The 20,529-nt window shown below is 49.4% G+C and overlaps 1 protein-coding gene across 1 annotated transcript; it reads left to right on the top strand.

Annotated features, from left to right (window-relative positions):
• The first annotated feature begins 10,564 nt into the window (after positions 1 to 10,564).
• Positions 10,565 to 16,183, top strand: C26H12orf57 (chromosome 26 C12orf57 homolog). The gene is made up of 3 exons (XM_078868953.1): positions 10,565 to 10,810; positions 13,689 to 13,865; positions 14,961 to 16,183. Exons 1-3 carry the CDS (start codon positions 10,759 to 10,761, stop codon positions 15,098 to 15,100), a joined length of 369 nt encoding a protein of 122 aa, XP_078725079.1. The 5' UTR covers positions 10,565 to 10,758; the 3' UTR covers positions 15,101 to 16,183.
• The last annotated feature ends 4,346 nt before the right edge of the window (positions 16,184 to 20,529 follow it).

A 20,529-nucleotide genomic window follows, 5' to 3' on the forward strand; every position in this document is an offset into this window, starting at 1 on the left:
GTATAGTAGTGTAGTGTATCGTAGTGTAGTGTATATTGTAGTGTAGTGTATAGTAGTGTAGTGGTGTATAGTGTAGTATATATCAGTATAGTGTAGTGTATAGTAGTGTCGTGTATAGTCGCATACCTGTCAACACTGGCGGAGCCAGTGGGGGGTGGGGTGGCATGTGCCCCCCCCAATATTCAGATCGAAATCCCTAATTTTGATCGGATCATTGGAGTTTATTCATAATAAATCGGCATTTTGCGACCCCCACTGCCACTGTGTAGCATATTATGTGCCATGGACTCTATGAGATGATAGAACACTTATAGTCTGAGTCCATAATTGGCAATAAGTAACGGCAAAGCAGTTATAAGTGACTCAGAATTGTGCGCAGTTGCGTAAACAGTCCACGACTTCCCTGAAGGCAAACACCTTCAGCGAGCGCGATGCCGATCACACAACGCGGTTCGAATTCGACCCTCGATCGATGGCTGCACCTTCGCCGCACATGCGTCAAATAAAAAGCAATGGACAAGTCCTTACTTACTAACAACTATGATTTTTCATTGCTGGAGGGGTTGCCCCCTCTACCTGAAAATCCTGGCTCTGCCATTGCCTGTCAACCCATATAGTTTATCCGTATTCTTGTACGGGGAAATTGAGTTTTCAGTTCCATATGGTGTACAGCCGTTTAAATCCGGGCAAACTAATGTTATGTCTATGTGTCTGCGTTTCTCCCATGTGACGTGACTTTGTAGGATGAACGTTGAGATGTATTAGGGCACGGGGGTGACCAATTAGGTCTGCATTGGTCTGTAATAAGGTAGGGGGCACTGATAAGGGGTTGATAGGTCTGCACGCGGTGCAATCGGCGTTGTCCACCTCCTTGCTCACGCTGCTCAGAATTTTTTTTTCTGCAATCTCTTCAATAATCTCGCACGCACCTTCTCCCCGCATCGCGAGTCCAAACGGGGGAACGTTCTTCGGAGCTGGGAATCGCCAACGTTTGGAATCGAACCGAGTATAACGCAAAGGGGGGTTCTGAGACCAGCGCAGTATATCTGGTATAAATAACGTGACAATTTTAAACTGCATTGCTGTGTTGTTGTTTTAGTGTCTCTGCTGTGGTGATTGTCGTGAATGTTATTCACACAAGACGGACAATTCCTCGCCATTCGTACAACGAGATTTTTAAAATCACAGACCCGTCGCCACTCCCTGGGCCCGAGGACGCGACGGTTCGGGCCACACCCCACGCGGGCGCTGACTGCTGCTGCTCGCTCCACGTTGCAAAGAGCGATGTTCACAGAAACCAACTTAAATGTTGATGAAACAATGTTTTGAAGCGATTCGAATTTTAATAGATGTAATTGTATGTATATGATCGTCCAATGAAATAGATGTACACACACCTTTGATATATATTTCATTGAAACATTTACAGATAATTCGCCGAATTTTGCCATTAATGGCGTTTGTGACCCTCCAGAAAACGGAGAAAAATGTATAATTTTCAGGCCGAGTATATAAAAAAAAAATCACAGGTGACGAATTCAATACAGTACAGCATTTACTACGGTGTTTCTCATCGATGACAATCGATGTAAGGAGTGTTGAGCAAAAGTGGACTCTGATCGTCGCGAAACACGATAGAATCAAGATCTTTATTTAAACTGGAGAAATCCGATGAGTGATGAAGCTCTTTTTCACAAATGTCCAGAGACAATGACCCACACGCCCCACTCATTCAGTGCCAATATTTTGTGAACATTGTAGTTATGCAATATACTGTCAAATATACACAACCCTGGAAATTACCTTATTATTCATTGTTTCCAATGGAAAATGCGTTAAATGTTTACATTTGTGTTAATTAATAATTTCTATAGCATCGTAACATGGCAAACCATTACAATGGTGCTGAAATGGGTATCTTGTCTCTCTGTGAGTCTATGGGTCTCTAAGTCTATGGGGACAGAAATTCAACATACATATCTGTATGAGTCTGTGGGTCTGTGTGAGTCTGTGGGTCTCTGTGAGTCTATACGTCTCGGTGTGAGTCTGTGGGTTTCTATGTGAGTATGGGCATCTGTGCGTATATAAGGTATTACGTAAGTCAATAGCTCTCTTTGGGAATCTGTGGGTTTCTGTGAGTTTTCAGGATTTTGTGAGTCTCTGTGTGAGTGGGTCTCTATGCGAGTCTGTGGGTTTCTATGAGTCTATAGGTTATTGTGTGAGTCTATGGGGCTCTGTGTGTGTCTGTGGGTCTGTTTTAGTCGATGGGTCTCTGTGTAAGGCAGTCCCCGAGATATAAACTTACAACTTACGAACATCCGCACTTACGAACGAACCTCTACCGTAAGACATTATTTTTAAGCCACCAACTTGTAAACATTCCGTTGTACTTACGAACCGAACCACGGAACTATTTTGATCGGCGGAGCGATCCTCCGCGAGATGTAATTAGTCCCAGCATCCTCCGTGATGCATAACGACAGTGAACCATTCGACTCAAGGTAAGTGAAACTAAAACATCGTTTTTTTCATGTTATTTCATGTTGCATTTACAATACATTTGTAGTGGGTTCCAGGGAGACTGGAGACAAGAGCGCTTGAGGCACACGTTTATTCAATACAACTGCGGGATACACGGGTCCCTATGTAATAACGTTCCAGGAGACTTGGACGCCGGGGTTGGAGGCACACGTATTTATTCCGTGTCGGGTACAGCACAACACTAGACATACAACACTGGAGGGGGTATCGGCCCCCTCACCCGTCTAACTGGGAATACACCCTCTAGCTACGCCTAGCCTACCTCTTGGTCCTCCACTAACGGGCTAGGGGAGGCTAGCTAGCCGACACTGGTAAGTCGGGCTCACGGTACCCGGAGTCCCAGACCAGCTCTTACAAGAGCACCGGCTCTGGCTCTCGGGACCACGCCGCTGGCTCGATCCTGTTCGGCCCTGATAAGGGCGGCGATCCAGGGGAGTCCAGGGATCTATCTAGACGACCTTCTGTCTTCACTGGTTAGCTTCAACATCTCTCCCCGAGCCCTCCGGCTCATCCCCTTTTATACCAAAACCCCCGCTGAGGGGTGGGGCCCCGGGGGATCCCAGCTCCGAGTCAGCCCCCCAGGCTGCCCGATGCGAACGTCGCTGGGAGCACCTTCCCGTGCACCGACATAGCCACGCCCACTGTGTTTCTTTCCCGTGTGATCCCATTGTATAACAGCCCCTCCGTAACACCCCTACATCACCCCCCCCCCCCCCCCCCGTACAGCTCGCAGCCGTCCCGGCTGCAACAAAACGACAATAAAAGTGTATTTACCCCTTGAACCCGCGTGTGCCTCACAATTTTTTCAACAATAACGACAACAAGAACAACAACAAGAACAACAACAAGAACAACAACAGCAAGAAGAGAAAATAACCCGACGCACCCCCCCCCCGAATAAATACGAATTCCGTAAGAGCACCATATATACAATTAGCAGGAAACCACACCACACACACAACACACAGTGAACACAACATATATACAATCCTCCGGGCATCACAAAAGTCTGCGCATTTTCGCGCGCGTTCTTGCAGCAGGTCCGTCACACGGGGCAACCCCGGATGGCGGACTGTTGGGTGGCAACCGTCCGTGTCCGAATGAGTCACTTTCTGTTGCCGCGTGACCCTCGGCATCCCCAGGAGGGGTTGGCGGGCGTGAGCCCGTCACTCCCGGTGCACCTGGGGGCGGGACAGCCGGCAGCACGTTAGGTGAGAGCAGCGGAGGCGGACCCTGGGAGTCGGCGGACCCCCCACATGTTTGGCCATACGTGTGTGAAGTGGGAACTCGGACCGCAACGAACGGTTTCAATCTGGAGGGGTGCACAAACCACCGCCGCTTCCCCCATTTGATACGTACACACTGAGGCCGCAAAACCTGAACCACCTCCACAGGACCCCGCCACGGCCGCACCAGTTTAGAGGAGGTTACAAGTGGTACTTGGGGACAGTGTAACCATGCCCTGTCACCTGGTTTCCACTGCAGCACGTGCGCCCGACCCAGCCTGAGCCTCTCGTTAGCCTTCTGGCGGAGGTCGGAATTTTGGCTGCTGCCGACTGGTTGGCAAGGGGCCAGGCCATAGGCCAGCGCGTAAAATATTCCACCCCGGTCAACAGGTATCTGTTGCCCCTGGGGGTAGCGGGGAATGGGGCCAGAATATCAAGCGCGACAAGCTCGTTGACCCTGGAAACTCTGATGGATTGCAAAGGCGGGTTAGACTCCAGTGCTGGTGGTTTACGTTGCGCACACCGAGGACATGACCCCAACAGATCCCCGACATCCCTTGTCATGCCCGGCCAAAAAATATCCAGCTGGAGCATGGCGAGGGTCTTTTGAGTCCCCAGGTGGAGGAGACGCTCATGCGCGGCCCACACCACCTTACCCCGCAAACCAGAAGGGACCACCAGCTGGTGTCGATGGGATCTCCCGTCCCAATGCATTAACAGACCCTGGACCATCTCCCATGAGTCGACATCACCCCTCTCCCGCCCAGCACTTCTGACGCGACGACGCAACGCGAGGAGGGAGGTGTCCTCCATCTGGAGGCGCCCCCATTCAGCAACAGGCAACCCCAGCAAGGAATCTTTTCCCTGTTGTGCAATCGAACCCGTCATCGACGTTGCGCCAGCGGCGGCTGCCAGGACCAGAACGCACATGTCACTCGGAGGCCTGCAACGCCCCGACCCCAGGAGGCATGCGCATTCGGAGGTGGTTGGCAGCCGTGACAGAGCGTCCGTATTGGTGTGGCGAACGCCCTTATGGTACGTAGTTTCGAAATCGAAGTCCTGGAGAATCTCCAACCATCGAGACAATTGTCCCGATGGTTGTTGAACTCGCAGGGCGTACTGTAGTGCCGCATGATCTGTGCGGACGGTGAAATGCCGACCGTACAGATATGGGCGATACTGTTGGATAAAGTTAACAATTGCCAACAGTTCCCGACGGGTGACACAATATCTTTGCTCCGCTGGAGACAACACCCGACTACCGTACGCTACTACCCGTTCCACGCCGTCAACCACCTGCGAAGGCACGCCCCCAATTCCCGTGTTGCTCGCGTCCATGTCGAGCAAAAAGGGTTTGGAAAAATCAGGGTAAACCAAAGGAGGAGCCTTTACCAGATCGTCCCGGAGGGATCGGAAAGCAGCCTCCTCCTCCTGTCCCCAGTGAAACCGGACCCCCTTAGATGTCAAAGCATGTAAGGGCTTTGCAATCGTTGCAAAATCCGCGACAAACCGTCGGTAATACGACGCAAATCCAACGAAACTCCTGACCTCTCCCACAGAGGTGGGAGTCGGCCAGGAGCTGACACACTGCATTTTGGCGGGATCGGTAGCAATACCTGAGCGTCCGACAATATGTCCCAAATAACGCACAGATTCGCGTAACAAATGACACTTCTGGGGTTTAAATTTCAAATTAGCAGCCCGCATTTTGAGGAAAACCGCCCGCAACCTCTGGAGATGTTCGTCGAATGTTTTGCTAAAGACGATAACGTCATCCAAATAAATCAAGCACGAGTCCCATTGTAACCCAGCCAAGACCAATTCCATCAATCGCTGGAAAGTTGCCGGTGCTGAGTGGAGTCCCATCGGCAACCGGTTGAATTGGAACAGGCCGTGCGGTGTACAGAATGCAGTTTTGGGTTTCGAATCATCGTCCAGAGGAAGCTGCCAGAATCCCAAAAGCAAATCCAATGTGGAGAAGAATCGCGCCCCCGCCAAGGCGTCAAGCGATTCGTCCATCCGTGGGAGCGGGTATGCGTCGGCAACCGAAATTTTGTTGAGGCGACGAAAATCGACGCAAAACCGCAACGAGCCGTCATGTTTTTTAACTAAGACATTCGGCGCTCCCCAAGGGCTGGTAGAAGGAGAAATGATGTCGGCGGCTAACATGTCATCAACGGCCGATTTGACATGGTCCTTTTCGGCGGGACTTAACCGAAAAGGATTCTGGCGTATTGGCGCGCTGTCACCTGTATCAATATGGTGACGCAGCAGATGAGTACAGCCCAGATCGTATTTGTTCCGACTGAAAACGTCGGAAAATTCACGCAGCAGTGTTTTAAGCTTTTGACGCTGTAAGTCTGACAGGTCCGTCGATCCCGCACAAAGCGCCTCGAGCCACCCCTCATCACTGTCCGTATGTGGTCGCAGCAGAGGGGCAGCGCTTACGTGATTTACGACGGGCTCCTCACAGGGCACCGGCGTTGCATGCGCAAGCACGGTCCCCTGTGGAACCACCACCGTCCGCGACCCCACATTGAGGACCGCGATGAATGGGTCCCCGTCCCCTTTAACGATGGTCTGGGCCAGAATTAAGTGAGGTCCGCTAACCCCGACCCTAGACGGTCCCAGCAGAACCCCCTGGTCCCCAATCCCCTTAGCGAAAGGCCGACGTAGTTTAAGAGGCACCAGCATCTGGGCCCCCGGCGGTACGCGTACCGTTCTATCGACGAGCGCCGGTACCGTCGCGAACGCCGTCCGACCCGCAGAGGGAGACGGCAGAAATGACATACGTCGGCCCGACGGGAGCTCAATACAGCCCTGGTCGACTAAGATACGGATCGGCATTTTGGCCAGGAAGTCCGTCCCCAGCAGGCACGGAACCGCCAGCGAGGAGGAGACAAAAATTGGGCCAGAAAATTTTATATCCCCGATACAAATTTGCGCTCGAATTTGTCCAATGATGCCAAGTGAGCCCCCGTTAGCAGCATAGAACGGAACATCAACGGGCAGCAAAGGACGGCTCTGAACAGGAAGAATGTTGTAAATTAATTCCGAAATAATGGTCGCCGATGCTCCCGTATCGACCAGGATGCGCACCTCAACCCCATCAATGTGCCCCACAATGACTGACGACCCCGACGACGCGGCCACAACGTGATGGGCCAACACGGACCACTGGCTGGGTTGGATATTAGTCCCCACAGTGGTACGTGTTGGCGCGACGGTGTGCAATTTCAGACCCCCGTTCGTTGCGGTGCGTGAGTGTGTGATGGGTGTGTGTGTAGGCCAACCATGTGGGGTGCCGCGACTCGCCGGGTTATGTTGTTGGAGCTTGGGAAGAGGCGCGGCGTCCTGTCGAGGCGTCGCCCCGCGCTGCCGAGGAGACCGGCATCCCGAGGCCACATGACCCCGGAGGCCGCAATTGTAGCAGCGCGGGAGCGCTCCCGATGACTTTGGCTGGTCGAGGCGGCTCGGTCCGTCCCAAGCCGGCCGTACTCCCGCTCTCCACTCCAGCTGACGGTCGACGGCGCAAATTTCCTCCGCCGGGAGGGTGGCTGCAGCCACGGCACGGCCGGTCGCCGCCTTGCTGGCCTTTCGTCGCTGCGAGAGTAAGTTGGCGTGGAGGTGTCGTGCGGCCCGGAGGGAAGACATCTCAGCGTCGTCCTGCGCCACGACGACAATATCCAATTCGTCAGCCAGCAAGAGGATCTTCTCCGTCACCATGGCATCCACTCCTTCGTCATCCATTCGCGGGAAAGCCGTTCTTGCCAGTGCCAGGAGAGCTGTGCGATACGCCAGCGGCGACTCCTTGGCACCCCGCTGACGATCGTAGAATAGCTGTCTGCAGTCAGAAGGTGGTCCGTAGACTGCAGCCAGCAGCTGAAGCGCCATCTGCAGCGTGGCGCGCTTGGCTTTCGGCGCCGAGGTGAGAGTGGCGAGGGCATCGCTGTCTAGCATCGCCGGCAGCGCGCGGAGAGCCTCGGCATCTGTCCACTGCACCATCTCCTGGTGTGCGAGGAAGCGCCTCTGAAAGCCGCCCCAGTCACCATCCTCGCCCACAAACTCCTTGAGGGGAGGTAAACGTTGGTGCAACGCAGCGGCCGCAGTCGAAGGTCGCCCCCCGTTGCTCCTGTCACTCGGCTCGGCTTCGGCGTGAACGACGAGTGGCATCGCCGGTCGCACCACTGGTGACGCGCTGGCCGCTCCTGATGACGTAGCAGCCACTGTACGCCCGACGTCGGACACGAGGCTCAGCCCGGCCACGCCCTCAGCAGTCGCTGCGGCGATGGCGGGAAATTCAGAATCCGGCTCCGTGAAAGTGGCGGGAACCCGTGCTGCCCGTCGGCTGTCGTCGCTCCGTGGCGGTCCACCAGCCCCCAGCCGCGTAATTTGGTCAAGCGTGGCGGCAGCAGCGTAAAGTAGCTCCGCCAGTCTCGCGTGAGCCTGCTGCAGTCCATCTGCTGACGGCTCCCCTCCATCCAGACGCTGCGGTGTGGATGGACCCGGCCCCGGCTGCTCGGCGTCGCCTTCAGCCATCTCGGGCTCAACTTCGGCAGCGGTGTCCTCCGCCCCCGGTTCCCTGGCACGAGCCGTCCATCGCGTGTCCATGTTCGTAGCAGATCACTTCTAACACCAGATGTAATAACGTTCCAGGAGACTTGGACGCCGGGGTTGGAGGCACACGTATTTATTCCGTGTCGGGTACAGCACAACACTGGACATACAACACTGAAGGGGGTATCGGCCCCTTCACCCGTCTAACTGGGAATACACCCTCTAGCTACGCCTAGCCTACCTCTTGGTCCTCCACTAACGGGCTAGGGGAGGCTAGCTAGCCGACACTGGTAAGTCGGGCTCACGGTACCCGGAGTCCCAGACCAGCTCTTACAAGAGCACCGGCTCTGGCTCTCGGGACCACGCCGCTGGCTTGATCCTGTTCGGCCCTGATAAGGGCGGCGATCCAGGGGAGTCCAGGGCTCTATCTAGACGACCTTCTGTCTTCACTGGTTAGCTTCAACATCTCTCCCCGAGCCCTCCGGCTCATCCCCTTTTATACCAAAACCCCCGCTGAGGGATGGGGCCCCGGGGGATCCCAGCTCCGAGTCAGCTCCCCAGGCTGCCCGATGCGAACGTCGCTGGGAGCACCTTCCCGTGCACCGGCATAGCCACGCCCACTGTGTTTCTTTCCCGTGTGATCCCATTGTATAACAGCCCCTCCGTAACACCCCTACACCTAACACAGAGGGGTAGCGGCCCCTCTACCCGATGAGGTATAGCCTCCAGGCTAGCATGTCCGAATCACTCGGACTTCACTCACGTTCCTCCAGCAAAGGGGACCTAGGGGGAGGCTATCTGACCCGACCCAGCCAAGGTCCTCGGGTCCCGACCACTGGCCCACTCGGTCGACGAAAACTGCCGGACTCGTCCAGAGGTCCGGCTTTTATACCCGTGGCCGGGTCTCTCCGCCCCTGGCCACGCCCCCCTTCTGGAACTCTCTAGGGGGCTCTGGAATTCTAGATTTGAAGCTTTCGTGACTGCAAGGATTCATATTCTTAGGGTTTTTTTCGGTAAAGTCACGTAGGTAAAAAATTAAAATTAATATAAGTATATAAATTTATAAAAGTATATCTGGAATATCCCCACAACCCCTCTCTTGGGATTGGAAGAGCCTCGTGTCTCAACGGCCCGGCTCATCCTGCCTATCCCGGGTCACCACCCCCTATGGACACATGTGTGCTACTACAGGTAAATGTGCATAACAATGCTATATACAATGCCTGACACCGACGCTACACCTTTATTACAGTACTAACGATAAGTACCCGGCGTTGCTTGGGCGAAAAAGGCAGACACACACATGGACTTACAGACAGACATTGACCCACACACGTAGAAACACATCGACTTAGACGCACACACACACATATATGGTTAAAGCCGGGATGGATCGTTAGCATTACAGTATTACTTTACATGCAAATGTGCAATATATTTGTTTTATTTCTGAGTTTAATGCTTCCCTTTTTGGTTGAGCCAAAACACATTTTATAACACTGACCGTATGTACAATAAAAAATGTTAAGTTCTGAGATACGAACAAATCGATTTACGAACGAGTCTCAGGAACGCTATCCGTTCCTAAGTCGAGGACTGGCCTATATTGGCTGGGTGACTAAAAAGCAGAGCTGGCGCAGCGGGGAGCCATAGCTGGTGCATCTACCAGCCATCTCAGTCAGTCAGCCCATGGCAGAACCTGGGTCTATTCCGTGACCTGCCAGCGGGCCTTCGTATATATGTTGAACTTCTTTCGCACCGTACCGGCATACTGGGTCAACCCATATGGATTACCCCATATTCTGGTAAAGGGAAATTTAGTTTTCAGATCCATACGGGGTACAGCCGTTTTAATACGGGCAAAAAATTTTTTGTCAATTTGTTTTTGTGATGGGACTTTGCAGGATGAACGTTGAGATTTATAAGGGGCATGGGGTGACCAATAATGTCTGAATTGGTCTGTAATAAGGTAGGGGGCACTGATAAGGGGTTGACAGGTCTGCACGCGGTGCATCGGCATCGTCCACCTCCTTGTTCACGCTGCTCAGAAACGGCCCGAGAGATAATGGGCAAAGAAATAAAAATCACCCTGACTTTGTCAATCAAAGGGGGTTGACAGGTCTGCGTTCGTAGCCAACCGCGCTTCATCTTGGCATTAAAGCAGGGCACGAGCGCCACTTAGCGGCGACCGGCGGTTATTGCTGCTGCTGCTGTTGTTGGCTCATCGTGAGTCTGTTGCGAGTCTCGGCGTTTCGAGGCTTTGTGGTGGTGGTGGTTGTTGTGGTGGTGGTGTGGGGAGGGTTGTCTCCTGTGCCTCGCGTCTCCGCTCGTCGTCGTCGATTCTCCGTCACTCGCTCCACGGTCGCTGTTCAAGTGGCGTGGGGTTTGGTGGTGGCGGTGGTGGTGGCAGAGACTCGCGTGGGCCCTCACAGCCATGGCCTCGACTCAGCAGGCCGCCCCCACTCTGTCCGTGGACCAGGCGAAAGGTGACACGTTCGATTGGGGGTCCCGTTGGGGGGGGGGGGGGGGCTGGTCGCGACGTTCCGGAGCGACACCACCACCATCATCACCACCACCATCATCACCACCATCACCACCACCATCAACACCACCATCACCACCATCATCATCAACACCACCACCATCATCACCACCATCACCATCATCACCACCATCATCATCACCACCACCACCATCACCACGGCGGACGTGGCAGTGGTGCTGCTGTTTCACCAAAACTTCACCGCGTGCGGTCGCCAAGGCCCAGGTCAGGTTGGGATATCGCTCGAGTCCTCATTGTTAGCCGTGTCGTGCTCTGAGCCAAGCATTTGCTCTACGGTCCTGTACACGCACATCCATTGTCAATCCACTGCTGGATGAGGGCCTCCCCACGCCATGCGGGTCGCGGGTTGTTTATAACCACGCCGACATGATAATGAAGCCGTCTAAATGCATCCGGGAGAGTTGACCCCGAGTCTCAAGACGTACATATCAGGAGGGTGCTGCTCACGCGGTGGCGTTTGTCCAATTCCTTCCGTGCGATGTTTGGGTAACGATCCATTGATTCATCGACACCACGCAGCGATTTCGATGGGCGAGAGTTGCGTTGCGATTCAAGATCCGCAAATTCCGGTTGGTTTTAGCTTTGCGGTGAGTGTAAGTGGCCCTTCCGGCGATTGTTTGACCTCCCACGTAATCCATTATTACTACAACAACAAATGCGACCCGTGAACATCGATATCTTTACATGCTGACATTGTTTAACGTTAATCGATCCTTCGTAACAACGCGGGTTGGCTTCGTGTGGTGAGGAAACGGGAGAAGCTACGAGGCGAGGGGATGGCAAAACTTGGCTCTGACCTCTTGAACCCCAGGGCTGGATTAAGGTTCTTGTAGGCCACAAAATGGGACATTTTTTTTGCCAGTATCAAAGTTTGAAAAAACAAGAATAGGTTTTACCATTTTTTTCATTCTTGTAGGCCCTAGGCACTTCTTTTTCGTCGGCCTTCAGTGGTATCTTCCTACAGTACTGCAGCCCTTGTTACCACCCTTGCACCACCCTCTAATGAGAATGCGAAAAAACACAATTTGAATATGTTATTGCCAGTTTTTTTATGAACAAAAATCTCGAAAAGTTAATCTCCGGTGTTAATTTCTCACACCTTACAAAAACAGTTTTGACTTGACTCCTTTGTGTATATACACAGTGCCTATCCAAGCTATATAATCAATAAAATATCTTGGTTACATTTTTATAAATCGTACAAACAAACAAACATGGTAAAAGAAATTCGTTAGCCCTTCAGTTTTCGTAGGCCGTAGGCACAGTGGTAAATGTAAGAGGCACAGTGCCTACTGTGCTTTTGGATAATATGGCCCTGCTTGTCCCGTACGTTCCACTTGTGCAGCCGTTCTCAGAGGCTCAAACCTGCTTGGCGCAAACGTATCATCACAGGCCGATGCGCACATAAACTTCACGAATGGAAGATTAAAGGCATGCCACAGTAGTGCGACTGGCCATTGCAACCTAAATTCTGGACTATACAGTAAGCCACTGTAGTCTGCTCATTCAATGGAGCAATAGCAAACCTACAACTCTCTCTTGAAGCCCTCCCGTTGCCAGCAGACATCGACTGCGGTATTTAGCTCTCAAACATATCGCCATCATGGGCAAGAATAGGACACAATTCTGAATGCATGGAATCTCATCAGATTGAGGATGCCAAACAGGGTTGAGCCTGGTTAGTACTTAGGAGAATGCCTGGGAATGCAGATTTTTTTGAATCAGAATCTTTATTTATTTTGGAGAAAGCCAATGAGCTATGAAGCTCTTTTTCACAGATGTTTAGTAAGAGAGGGTCAGACGGTTACTGAGAAATGGACAGGTTATAACAGGTCATTAATGGATTCTTCAACTTATATGTGAAGCTTGATACAATCTTATATGAATGATGGTTTTCTCCCACATGAAGCCAAATAATATAATCGTCAATGTAATTGGACAAGCATAATGTGACCCTCCTGAAAGAGTCATGTATGTATGTTGAACTTCTTTCACACGATACATAGCTAACTGTACTAATTAGAGGTGCGGGGGGAAGGACAACAAACTAAACCCAAAAAGCAGTCCTAAAGAAGTGAGTTTTCAATCTCGATTTAAAAGTGCATAGCTCCAGTGGCTTCTTAATATCGTAAGGAAGAGCATTCCAGACAGTTGCAGAAGCGCATCTGAAAGCGCGCGATGTAGTGACCATCTTTGCTCGATAGTTGGCCAAAAGCCACTGCGAGGATGAGTGTGTCTTTCCTGAGTGAGTCTTTCCGGAGTGAATAAAGGGCACTATTCATGTGATTATGGATCTCCCGATTCCTGTGTATGAATGTGTCTGCTTGTCAATATTTGCGATTTATACTGAATCTCAAGTCTCCCTAAGTGTGTAAGTCTGCATATGTGAGCCACTTGTCCTGCCAATCTCAAGTAATTGATACTTATGCCTCGCTGAGCATTTTTACTGATTCCTTAGAGCAGTGATGGTGTCTCTGGCTTTTGATATTTCAAATGGAAGATAAACATTTTCAAAACTTGGAGAAGCTTGTGGTTGGTTCGCCTCTACATTTTCCTTTTATTCTGTTCCCCAATGATCCTTGTGAACAAATTATAAATGTACAATACGAGCGGAGAGGCGAACGGAACCAAAAACCGTATCTCTAAACTCGAAACTGTGGTTTTTGACGAACCATTGTGCTTCTACACCCAATAATTCCATATTGTATCTTACATGTATTGTACTGTACGTGAATAAACTATGTGTAACTGTATTCCCTGCCCACCCTGCTTTCCTCCCTGCCCCTCACGCCTCCCCACAGCTGTCCTGGCGGAGGTGCTGGCGGCATTTGCGCTGCCCGAGAATGCATCGCGCATGGAGGAGGCGCGCGATGGAGCCGCTAACGACATGTGCCGCACGCTGCAGCTCGTGCTGCCGCTCGCCACGCAGATCCAGCAGGATGTGGTCAAGACGTACGGCTTCACCAACGACGGAGAGGGTACGTGGCAAGTCGCCGCGTGACCATGGCGGCTGCGAATCTCTCGATAAATCTTTCCAACGAGTTGCATCAATCCACGTGTTAGAGAATGTTTCTTGGAAGGAAATCTCATAGAACTGCTGAGTGATCTCTTATCCACAGACCTACTCATAAATGTTTCTTTCGTGGCAGTGAAACTGTTAATTGTATTTCTCAGGGCTAGCATTTTGGTGATTTAAGTGCAAAACAAAATTGAATGTGGGCTGAGATCATCAACTCTACACTTGGAACCCGGTTTGATCACAACCCAGTCTATTTAAGACCATGGGTTTCTATATTCGTCTGTCGGTAAGTGTTTTAGTCCAGGCTGAGACCATCAACTCCACAGGAGAGAACCTGGCTTAATCAAGGGTGTCTTTGGCCCAGATGAGCACGAAGGGTCCCAGCAGTACCCAGCCATTCCAGGAACATCCTGACACTGGCTCTGCTTGCTTTTTGTACCAACGCTTCAGGTGCCATATAGATTTGTGGGCTCAGCCACTGCATCTCCTGCACCCTTACACCCGCAAGGTTAATGCTGACATCGGCAGGATAGCATATACAAGGTTCTTAGTGCAATAGCTACTGTGTCATCAGACTCTGCCCCTCATCGTCTATCATTATAATCCGCCATAATTAATTTATTGCTTGATGAAGGCATTGCCATCTCTCCCAGTTCTGCGATTTAATAATCCCCCTCGCACCTGCACATACATGATTTAAATGCTCCATCTCCTCGATAGATCTAATCTCAGACGCGTTCCATTGCTTGGCTGCCACTATCACTATTTTTAAAATCGGCGATCATCCCTTGTGATGTGGCCTGTCCAAATCCACTTTTTGACAGTATTAATTGACTTTCACCTTTGTATGTTATCTTCCATGTGTTAATTTTTCTCTCAACGTAATTCCAAGCCTTCATTTCTAAATATTTTGTGCATATTTAGTTAATTTTGTTGTAAATTACCATGCATATGATCCATATGTAAGAGCATATAGTTTATGAAGTTGAGCGCTGAGTGTTCCGGTCTCACTTTGTGAACCTCGCCCTGCCGCCCCTGTACGCAATGTGTGCAGGTGTGCTCAAGTTCACGCGCCTCATCCGCAGCTATGAGTCCCAGGACCCCGAGATCGCCAGCATGGCTGCCTCGCTGAAGGCTATGTTCATTCCCCCGCTGCCTGCGGCCCTGCCTCATACGAACCATACCACAAGCTGACATTGACGCCGCCGATTGGGTCCTACGTCCATTGTGCACCGTAGCCTGCTGAGCAGACCGGGGTCATTCACACGATTTCTGCCAGACATCCTGGTTTGGCTGGCACAGAGCTGGTGTCAGAAAGGTTGCCCCCCCTCTCTGCCAATGTAGATTTTGTCCTGGTTGAAAGTGTTCTGGCTCGCGCTCATCTTATACAGGTAAAGGACAGGGATACCTGAGTCATGGGTCAGATTGGCTGAGGAATGGCACGGTCTATGAGCAGCAGGCGGCGCCATGAATGAGTGGTCGAGGTCTCACTGAGTGGGGCTATTTGCTGTGAGCCTGGCGAGCCTGGCGAGCCTGGCACAAGCGCTGTGGTGACATCACCGCCACTTACTGCGTAATGGCGGTTGTATGGGTGGGCAAATGGTTGTGTGGGTGGGGCTAGTGGCTGTGTGGGCAAGGTTGTGTAAAAGTGGGCAGGGCTGATGGATGTGCAGCCGGATCACCATCATGTGTCCAGGTTGAGCCTCAGATATTTGATAACTTTAATTTTCACTGCCCTTGGGTGGGGTGCCCAGTATATCCATTTTCTTTAACATTTCTGAGGTCAAATTTATCACGTTTACAACTTGTATTTTTTGAGTGCTAAACAATTTCTATTACATGAAAAAGTATACAGCATAAATGTATAAAGTAACTTAAAACAATACAACAATTATAAGAAAGTACTTGGTCTGGAGAAGTGGGAGTGTAGCGAGAGACTTTGTTACTGTACAGGAACTAATTATGGTATAATTTGTTACAGTACTAAAATGGGACTGCCTAGCACTTGATGTTTCTACATAGCGTATATTTGCAACTGAAAACCACTCGGCATTGCTTTTAATGGTGTTTTATTAATTTTTTGGGACTGCGATTTTAACTTTCCAATTTTCCCTAAATTTTTACCTCCTGCCCCGAATAAAACCCCTGTTATATGCAGGCCACAGTATACCCACCTACATGATTTCAAGGAGACAAACTTTACAATTGTAATTGGCCATTCTTAATTACAGTCAATGTAACTTCAGTACATGTTGCTTCTGTAATGATGGTAATAAAAATTTACCCCAGGTCTGGTGTGCTTGTGTGCTGTATTTTTCATCAAATCTTCACTGCTTTGTGTAACGTTCATTGGTTTCTGATTTGCTACGTGGCGACGTGTTTTTGAACAGCTATAGTCAGCGTTTGAGATAATTTTCTGGTTCATGTGATACTCCACTGAGCACCTACACAATCGATTTCATTGCTCCAATAACAATATTGTCACAGAGTAATATGTATTTTAGGAGGTTAATATGCAGTATTTGGCAGCACTTCCTGATGAAGGCCTTTATTGAAATTGATTTTTACAAGATGGAGGTACTCTGTTCATGAAGCCATCCAGGTCTATAAACACAGACACAACTTCAACCGAGAAGATGGGTACAAACTGAGCAATCATTGGAAGGGCATTATTAACTAGGTAAAGTCTTAACTGACTGTGATGTTTCCATCCTACCTGCCTTTGTCAGCTGTTATTTCCAACGGTGTCTCTATGCCTCTCTTAGATCTCTCACATGTCCTTTGGATTGCACATCTCAGGCTCACATGCCCTTTGGATTGCACTCTCATGGTGCTAATCTCTCATTAACACTGCTTTTATGCGCATATGCGGGCATGATACTCTTATGTGGCGACGGAAGCTCATTCATGCTAATCTCCCTCCCTAATCCCTCTCTCCCTCGTCTCCCCCATTAACACAACTGACGTTCTTACGTCCGTGGATGGAATTCCTTTCCAGCTCAGACCCCGCTTGCTTGCCCATCGCCACATATATAACCTTGTTGTAACTGCTCTCTCGCTGGTTCAGCAGTTCCACTGCTGGATTATATTTTTTCTGCCTGAGGACGACCGCTTGTGTTGCGATCGAAACGTGATTTAGTTTATTTTATACCTACGTGACTTTACCGAAAGAACCAAAGAGTATGGTCATGAGTGTTTTACGATACTTCACACTCGTACATGTGGGTTGGTGAAAGGAGGAGGGGCATCCAGGATCAGTTCAGATGTCACCACTCGTGAGCTAAGGCTGGGAATTAAACGAAGGTCGCCATTTTCATAGTTAAACTAAGGTTGGCTACGTATGGTGCGAAAGAAGTGTAACATGCATACATGCTAATAACTATACTACCAAGCCATCCCGATTATAAAGAATGTACAGATTTGCACAAAAGTCAGGATGCATTAATCTTCATATATATAAAAAGGAAATCTGTGAATGTGTCTGTTAAAAATGTTTAGCGTACTTCCCGACATGCAACAAACTTGAAATTTGCCATGTGGGTACTTTCCAGACTACACCATGCAAAAATGATAAAAATAGACTTTTATATTTGGGGGGGGTGGTGGGGCGCAATAATGCATATATTTTGCACGGCCAAGTGAGCTGTGACGTCACATCTGTCACGTCACCCGCGCATGCGCAGTGCTTAGCACGCTGCGCTACGAACCCGGCGACCCGAGTTCGATTCCCGCTCACGACCACCACAGGTGACGATTATTTGAACCGGTCCTGGGCCTCCCCTAGGTCGACTCAGCCTCAAACGAGTAACTGGTGTGGTGTATGAACATCGCCGCTGGGGAGATAAAGCGGCCGGGCGTGGTGAATCCAAGTCCCGGGGGAAGCCGGGTAGTAGTCTATACTGTATATATAAAAGGAAAATTTGTGAATGTGTGTCTGTTCAAAATGTTTAGCGTACTTCGCGACATGCAACAAACTTGAAATTTGCCATGTGGGTACTTTCCAGACTGTACACCATGCAACAATGATAAAAATACACTTTTGTATTTTTTTGGTGGGGGGGCACAATAATGGATACAATTTGCACGCAAGTGAGCTGTGACGTCACATCTGTGATGTCACCCGCATGCGGCAGTGCCACGCAGTATGCCTGCTGACGTCACGCACCCCCCCCCCCAAACCCTCCGCGTTGGCCGTGCGTTAATCCAAGACAAGAATCCAAGTCCCGGGGGAAGCCGGGTCGTGAAGATAGTACAGATAGTCCCTGAGTTACGATGGTCCGACTTACAATATTTCAATCTTACGATAGCGATACGACAAAATTGTGAAATATTTAAAATTTCGCGCGGCAGGCAAACGTAGCAGCGTACGAGGTACGAATCTTGGTGAGTACAGTACAATATACGTTACGATACGATCAATGCATGTATGATGCGTAGCTTTAGCGATTTCGTTTTAGGCTTACCACGATACGATACGTTCAATGTATGTTAAACGTTTTTATAGCAGATAGGATTGTTTCCTGAAAAAACTTTCCATTACATTGCAGTTGATATAGGTAGGCTAAGAATGCACCTTGTTTTTTTACTTCACATTTTACTGTGCAATACAGTCTTGTAATTAATAAATACATACAGTATATAGTTTATACAGTACGGTACTGTAAATTGCTCTGTTTTGCTAAATTATCACCATTCTTTAAGACTCCTGGGTAGGCTAGGCCATCTTCGACTTACGATATTTTTGACTTACGATGGGGTCGTCGTAACGCATCTCCATCGTAAGTAGAGGACTACCTGGATTAATATAAACGCCCAACTTTATCATAGATGAATATCATGAGCGTTGCACTTCCCCTCGTTTTCATGCAGGGGGCGCTGCAAGCCTACGCGCCCCGTGCATGAACGACGGAGGCGCAGGGACAGACGTTCGATTACGTTGGGATTAGCAGACGGCCGTGTTCTCGCACGGCCAGCAGCTCTATGTCGCCTTATCTCGATCCCGCAATCCCAAACAGGTAAAAGTCCGCATCGAACCGAAGCCCCAACAAGGACATCTACTTAACGAGAGAAAATTCACACGAAATGTCGTTTTCAATGAAGTCTTCCAGATGTAAAATTATATATATATAAACAACTGTATCTGTCTATGATGAATATGATGAACACTTGAGAGAGAGAGAGAACGAGGCGATTCGGTGTTGATTCCCAGAATCGACTTGACCCCCACCGACACAACGTTGTCATTTGTTTTGCGACGACGACAATTTACCATTCTCCCCGCACAACGCTATCGCAATCAACAAGTCGCAGGGACAGACGTTCTATTACGTTGGTAAGCACACAATTGTATCTTTCTATGATGATATTTATTTTAACAAATGTTCAAACTGACTTCCATTAACATTTATGCATTCATGAATTGTCTTTGAAATAAATTTAGGACTTTTTTTAAGATTCCAGTTTTCTTGAGCGTACATACAAAAATAAATGAACTCGTTCGTCGTTTGTACAAAATTATTTCCTTTTTTAAATGGCATCTAAAAAGGAAGAAAAATAGAAATGAATGAAAATAGATCAAATATCTTGAAGCAATTTATTTTTTAATGTCGGTGTTAAAATAAATTAAATAAACGTTGTTGAATTGGGACTCCTGAAATAGAATTGGTTTAAAGTTAGGGGTTAGGGCTATCGGGCTGAGCTGGCAATACGTGCACTTTATGTTCTCCACCAGTCACGTTTAAGCCATATTGTGGGCAAATACAACTACAGCTGCTGCATTACAATGAACAAAATAACAGAAGACAACGGCGTCCACATCGCTCCCTCTGTACCTAAGGGGCCGTCCATAAATGACGTCACGCACCTAGGGGGGGGGGCGGTCAGACATTTGTGACGATGTGTGACGATGGGAGGGGGGGGGGTTTGAGAATTGTGACGTCACATCAAAATGCGCAACTTTAAATAAATATAGACAACACGTTATACTTAATTAAATAGACTTGTTGATAAATGTTTTCTCCTACAACATCAGAGTGCAGCGCCACATTAAATACGCACTACAATGACAATAGTTTAAAGCGATTTGAAGCATATTATTTGGGGGGGGGGGCAGAGCTTTGTGACGTCCTACTTGAGGGGGGATCTGACTTCTTGTGACGCCGTGTGACGAAAGGGGGGGGGGGATCAAAAATCGCGTGACGTCATTTATGGACGGCCGCTAACCAACACGGACACCCGCTAACTAATATAACCAACATAGACGCCTGCTAAATAACCTAACCAATATGGACTGCAATGTTGAATCCTCCCCGATAATGTTATGTTAAATGCTCTCCTCGAGTTAAATGTTATCGGCTCCCATAGACTTCATGTTAAAGGCTCTAATAGACTTCAATGTTATAGCCTCCCATATTCTTCAATGTTGAATGCTTCCCTAGACTTGATGTTTAAGGCTCCCATAGACTTAATGTTAAATCCTCCCTTAGACTTCAATGTTAAAGGCTCCCATAGACTTAATGTGAAATCCTCCCTTAGACTTCAATGTTAAAGGCTCCCATAGACTTAATGTTAAATCCTCCCCATGACTTCAAATTTAAAGGCTCCCATAGACTTCAATGTTAAAG

The sequence above is a fragment of the Lampetra fluviatilis genome, chromosome 26 (assembly GCF_964198595.1).
Source record: "Lampetra fluviatilis chromosome 26, kcLamFluv1.1, whole genome shotgun sequence".
In the NCBI taxonomy this organism is placed as follows: Eukaryota; Metazoa; Chordata; class Hyperoartia; order Petromyzontiformes; family Petromyzontidae; genus Lampetra; species Lampetra fluviatilis.